Source organism: Sesamum indicum, linkage group LG9, assembly GCF_000512975.1.
Source record: "Sesamum indicum cultivar Zhongzhi No. 13 linkage group LG9, S_indicum_v1.0, whole genome shotgun sequence".
Classification (NCBI taxonomy): Eukaryota; Viridiplantae; Streptophyta; class Magnoliopsida; order Lamiales; family Pedaliaceae; genus Sesamum; species Sesamum indicum.
In genome coordinates, this window is record NC_026153.1 from 7,479,076 (window position 1) to 7,485,640 (window position 6,565).

General features: G+C 37.0%; 1 protein-coding gene across 2 annotated transcripts; it reads left to right on the forward strand.

The window, feature by feature from the left end:
- On the forward strand, positions 2,697-6,134 carry LOC105171027 (putative late blight resistance protein homolog R1A-10). 2 transcript variants are annotated; one of them, XM_020696566.1, is made up of 3 exons: positions 2,697-5,569; positions 5,669-5,759; positions 5,971-6,134. In XM_020696566.1, the coding sequence occupies exons 1-2, from the start codon at positions 2,837-2,839 to the stop codon at positions 5,753-5,755; spliced, it is 2,820 nt and encodes a 939-aa protein (XP_020552225.1). In that variant the 5' UTR covers positions 2,697-2,836; the 3' UTR covers positions 5,756-5,759; positions 5,971-6,134. The 2 variants fall into 2 exon arrangements, with proteins under 2 accessions (XP_020552225.1, XP_020552224.1); XM_020696565.1 differs by having other exon boundaries at positions 5,669-6,134.

Below are 6,565 nucleotides of genomic sequence, written 5' to 3' on the forward strand. Positions count from 1 at the left end.
ATCCTACGTCTTTCAGGTCATAGAATTCAAGAAAGAGGTGCAGTACTGTTCCTTAATTTGGCCTCCACTTCACTTGAGATGAAAATAATGAATAAAGCTGTCTAAATGAAAAACCATTAATTTTACACATCATTCATGCAAATTGCAATGAAACCCAATACATGGATCCATCTAATCCTCAATATCAATCGCTTATTATCTTAAGCTCTAAAACAAGCAACATATCTATCTCTATCCTGATTAATAATGAAGCCAAATTACTCTATCAAATTTTCCAGCTGATCAAGCTTCCAATTTAATCTGCTATTTTTGGGGCATCAATCTGGCCTCCTCACATCCTCCTTACAGGGACTTCTCAAGGGGTTTTGAACCAAGTCAAACACTATACTTGGACAACCTATTCACTATTAAAGATCTAGGGGTTGCTTTAGCTAGAGGAGTTAAGATATACTTCATCGATTATGAAGTATGTCCACACTCCATGAAAGATCCAATTTTCAGCTGAATATTTGGTAGTGCGCAAGTTAGGCGTTTGGATAGCAACTAAACATAGGTTCATATTATGTTAAGAGCGATGACACGCCCAAGTTGTGTGAGAGTTCCATCATAATATACATTCATAATACATGTGCTCTGAAACAACCTCTTATAGGAAGTGACTGAATGGTCTATACTTCCTTACTATGCGAGCCCATATTGTTTATTGTACCATTTGAGATTTTGGATGATATCATGAGGTGTAAGCTTGGTGACGCTATATTAGCATGATATCCAATAGCCATGATTGATTCGGACTGTCAGAGCATGTCTAGAAGCTGTCAAGTCCGAGCTGATTGGTATTAGAGTCCAAGAAAGAACTAAATTGGTAGCACTTGTGTTCAATTTTTCATAGCTCGGGCGACTGTGTTGGAAAATGTCTAACCTGTCATGAACATAAATACATATTTGAGTGAGTTAAGCACGCTCTACTTATTAAGGGATCTAGAGATGGTTAATTAAATAAGACCATATAGTTTGGGGTACATAATGAGTTGTCGAGTTATAGGGTTATGTTAGTTCGATTATCACAACATGGCCTCCATTGTATGTGAATTGCTTTGGTTCTCTAACTTGCTTCGTGATTTTCACATTCCAATTCAGTAGCCTATTCCTTTTTGGTGCAACAACAAAGCTACTCTCCATATAGCTGCTAAACTAGTCTTGGATGAGCGTACCAAGTACCTTGACATTGATTGTCACTTGGTGCGCACGAGATCAATTCAAGTGTAGCTTCATCAATCCCTCCTCCATCCACGGTCCTGATCAACCATCCGATCTTTTCACTAAGTCCCTCGTAGTGCCCATATTCTCCCGTTTGCTGTCCTTGAGGAGTTATGGCATGAGTTGCAGGTGTTGGAGTCTGTTATTGTATTTTTGTAATTTTTTTTATTTATTAAAATAAATAAGCCTGTTTTTAATATTATTTTGTTTTCTGTATTTTGTATTTTTTTAATGAATCAGTTACAATATTCAATTTATTAGAATATCAAAATATGATGTGGATTAAGTATATAAATAATCTCATATTCAAGCAAAAATAAAAATAAAATTTTAATACCAAAAAAATAGATAAATATGAACAGATAAATAGTAGGCCATCACCATATCATATCATTGAGAAACAAAACAAAAAACTGCAGAGCAAAGGTGTAAGTTTTAGTACAATCCCAATCCCAATCCCAATCCTTGGGAGGGTTAGACTTAATTAGATGGATCTTATTGTAATTATTATTAGACTTTAGTTTTGCATTTCCCTGTTTTCTATTGTAATGATTAATTTCGAATTCATATCAACAACAGCTCTATTTTTTAATACATTTGATTGTCTATGTATGGCTGATGCAGTGATTAAAAAACTCAAACGCACTGTCGGAAAAGTCAGCTGTATTATGGGACATTTATTAACGGGTTACTTAACAATTAAAAAATACCAACTTGCTTAATAATCATCAGACCAGAAAGTATTTTTGGAGCTTCCTAGAATGTCCCGGGTGTCATACCCTACTCACACTCATAAATTAATTTTAAGATCCACACTCATTATAAAAATATAGATCAATTGATTTATCTTCGAGTGAACAACTATAAAAAACTTAAAATATCATAATATTATTTAACATGTAATACTTTCATAAGATTATTTTATAAATGGTATAATAAATGTATATTATTTGAAAAAAATTATAAAAGAGAGAGCTATTTGTAAATTGGTCTTACCAATTTTGAATTTATTGATTAATTATGTGTAAAAATAGAAAATTTAAAAACAAAAAAGAAATTTAACTTATTTAGTACGATTTGCAAAAAAAAAAATATTCAGCAAAAAAAAAGAAAGAAAAGAAAATCGAATTTGGATGTGACCGGATCCAAACATTGGATTTGATCGGGTCCAGAGACCCATGGGTCTTGAGTGGGGTTCAATAAATTTTATTTTTATTTTTATTTTTATTTTTTGCAAATAAATGAAATTCAATGAACTGAGTAAATTTAACTCTAAATTAATTTATTTGAGTGTTTTTCAAGTTTACCTACCCATTGACAAACTTATCAAACAATATCCCTATCATGGCCAGCTTTTAGGTTTTATCTAATTATATGTACAATATAGTCTAATAATGTTAGTACTATTTCTTTTCATTAATAATTAATGACTTGAATAATATGTGTGAAGATGAGTGGGTTCATAGTCTTCTTGGTTGCTCCCACGTCCCAAAATAATGCATCATGCATTGCTGCAATAACTCTCTATAATGTGTCTGTGACTGTGTGTATTTGTGTGTTCTTGAGGAGCTAAGAGATGGCTGCTTATGCTGCTCTGCTTTCACTCCTCCAAACACTAGACAACTTCCCTCGACCTTTCCAACAAACCACGTCTCGTCTTCATGACAAACTTTGCTGCTTGCTACTGATTCTTGAAGATTATTCAAGAAATTACTCATCAATCAAGCATTTGGATTTGGAAGCCCAAATCAGAGACGCATCACATGAAGCACAAGATATGGTAGAATCCCATATTTCAGCACAATTTCCCTGCAAATCTGAAGATGGGGGAATGTTTCGGAAGATGATTTCCAGTCTCCAAGACATGTTTTCTTTTGCCTTGTATCCACGCCAAACATTTGACTATACACATCAAGATTTCGACTTGGAATTCAGAGGATGCTTCGAGAAGGTAATAGACGAATTTGATTCAATTTTGGAAGCTCTGTCTAAGATCAAGGATGGGAGAGAAGAAGAAGCTTCGAGAACGAGGAATTCCTCGTTCGCTAGTTCATCTACATTTGTTGCCGGTGTGAAGAGAGAGCCGGTGGGACTTGATCAGGATTTGATGTGCATGAAAGAGTGGTTAACTGCTTCACTGTCCAAACTCGACATCATCTCAATAGTGGGGATGGGTGGTATCGGGAAGACCACTCTTGCGAGAAATCTCTATAGTGACTCGCTTATTGAATATTATTTTGACATTCGTGCCTGGGTAGTTTTATCGCAGGACTACGACGCGCGGTTAATGTTCAGGAGTCTCGTATGTTGCACAGGAGAGCCTAATGGTGAATTGAATCATAAGAGCATTGAAGAATTAGCTGAGCGTTTGTACAAAAATTTGAAGGGTAGAAGATACCTGGTTGTGATGGATGATGTTTGGGATACTAAAGTTTGGGATGATGTCAAAAGGTTCTTTCCAGATGACAATAATGGTAGCAGAATCATTTTGACTAGTCGTCAATCGGAGGTAGCTATTTATGCCAACTCTAGTAACTCTATTCATCAAATGAGACTTCTTAGTCCGGATGCAAGTTGGGATCTACTGCGTAAGACGGTGTTTGGGGAGAAAGACTGCCCTTCTACGCTAGAGACGATTGGACAGAAGATTGCACATAATTGTAAAGGGCTTCCGCTTGCAATTGTCGTGATCGGTGGTCTCCTATCCAAAGACAGCAGGGCGCAGAAAGACTGGGAGTGCATTGCTGAAGATGTAAAGTCGGCAATAGGTAGAAATGATGGTGATGATTTCATGGAGATTCTATCTTTAAGTTATAATTCCTTGCCTCATCACCTAAAAGCATGTTTCCTTTATATGGGCGTGTTCCCTGAAGATTATGAGATATTTGTCACCCAACTCATCAAGCTCTGGATAGCTGAGGGATTTGTGAAACCTCCAACCCCTAAAAGCTTCGAACAAGTGGCAGAAGATTATCTCAAGGATCTTGTGGACAGATGTCTTATTCAGGTTCAACGGAGAACTTATACCGGTGAGATTAAAACCTGCACCATCCATGATATGTTGAGGGAGTTGTGCATGAAAAAAGCTCATGATGAGAAACTTTATCAGATAATGAACACGCATAGTCGTGTGTTCCCACGAGGCAGAAACGATCAACGCCGGTTTAGTATTCATGGAGGTACTTTTGGTCATCGTACAAATGATTGTGATTCGTATGTCCTTTCTCGTTCTCTTCTCTATTTTTGTTATGGTCCCGGCCATAGTCTGTTAGTATCTTTTACTACAAGTTGTAGACTGCTCAGGGTATTGGATGTGCTCACAGTTAGATTCTATGACTTCCCAGTTGGCATAATGGAGCTAGTCCATTTAAGGTACCTTGCTCTCACCTGTAACGGCAGGGACGAGTTGCCTGCATCAATTTACAAACTTGGAAATCTTCAAACTTTAATTGTGTACAGAGGGGATATCCCATATCCCCTCTGGTTTGCCCGCGACATGTTTTATATAACATTAAACATCTGGAAAATGCCACAACTGCGACATCTTATGCTTGAGAGAGGTTTCTTGCCTTATCCTTTCCTAGAGCCAGTAGTGAAAGATTCAGTTGTTTTGGAGAACCTACAAACACTTACAGGAGTAATAGATCTCAGATGTACCAAGGAGGTCTGCGCCATCATGCCAAATCTAAAGAAACTGGGAGTTTCTTATATTTCTTACATCGATGACAGTGAAGACAAATGGTCATCATATGAATTCAACAATTTTCTCTACCTGCACCAACTTGAAACATTGAAGTGCCGTTTCATTACCAAGGATCCTCTAGCTAACAAGCTTTTGCCAGTGAGCCTAGCTTTCCCTCCGAATCTCAAAAAGCTAACGCTCAGCGGTTGTAGAATTCCTTGGGAGAAAATGCCGGTTGTTGGTATGTTGCCCAATCTTCAAGTACTAAAACTGAGAGATCATGCCTTTGAAGGCTCAACGTGGGAACCACACGAAGGGGAATTCAGTAAATTAAAGTTTTTGCTCATTGATGTGAGTAATTTGGTGCATTGGAGAGTTAACGACACACATTTCCCCCAACTTCAGCACTTACGTCTCAGTTGTTGCTTCTCTTTAGAGGAACTACCTCTTGAAATTGGGGACATTCCAACACTTGAAATGCTTGAGTTGTATGAATGTAGCCCATCTGTCGAGGCCTCAGCGATGCTAATACAAGAGGAACAGGAGAGCATGGACAACTACGGGCTTAGAGTTCATATCAAGTCCTCCTCCTTTGAAAACGACAACGCCAGCACCTCTCTACGAAAGGTAACTAACTTGCCTATCAAATCTAGTACTACATCAGCAGCTAGTTGAACATCAGATCCATCATCAGCTTTTTACTTCTTTTTCTATTTATAACTGCAGGTAAATAATATGACTAAGTTTGAACGGCAACGGATGATGATGGTTCGAGGAGGAGGAGGACAATTCCTGCGAAAGTTGAGAGAATGAGAAGGTATGACATGCAATTCCTTGATAACAATCACTCAACTGAGATGGATGTCATTCTTTTACTTTCAATATTTGTACCAATTCGTTCTTATCAACCGAGCCAGCTAACAAGTTCTGGTAACAAGTTAAGCAGACAGATCCAGGTAGAATTTGGTTGAGTATATGATTTGTTTATTAGGTAGAGTCGTGTTTATGATTTCAGTAACAATTTTCAGATATCCCTTATTGCTGGGGAAAATTGTTGCAGTGCACTATGGAAGAGGCTGGAGCTTACTTAGTTTTTATTATCATTTGAATTTTTTTGTAAGGTTTACTGTTTTGAATTGAACGTTGTAGCTTTATACATTTCAACGATATGCTGTTATTTTATGTCCGGTGATTTTTGACAAATTATTATGGTGGAATTGCAATTTACCTTCCTGTGATATACGAAATAGGTAATTAGCCTCCTTGTAAAAAATAAAATAGTAATTTACCCCCCTCAATATTTAAAATAGATACAAAATATCCCCCTTCACGTGTATAGCGTTGTGCACGCACGATATAAATCAACTACTCATATTTTATCTATAGTAATTTGTGGTCCAAATCATATGTTACTTAATTGATGGACAATACCTTGTCCTTTCAAATCAACGGTTGAAATTTAATCTCATACGTATTAGTTATATATAAAATTTATAAAAATATAAAAATACAAATAATTAAAAGAAAAGGAAAAAAAAAAAAAAGCAAAAATGGCCATCTTCCTCAAGCAGCCCCTCCCCCCAGCTCCACCTCTCCCTCCCAGCCCCGACCCCGTCCCTGCAT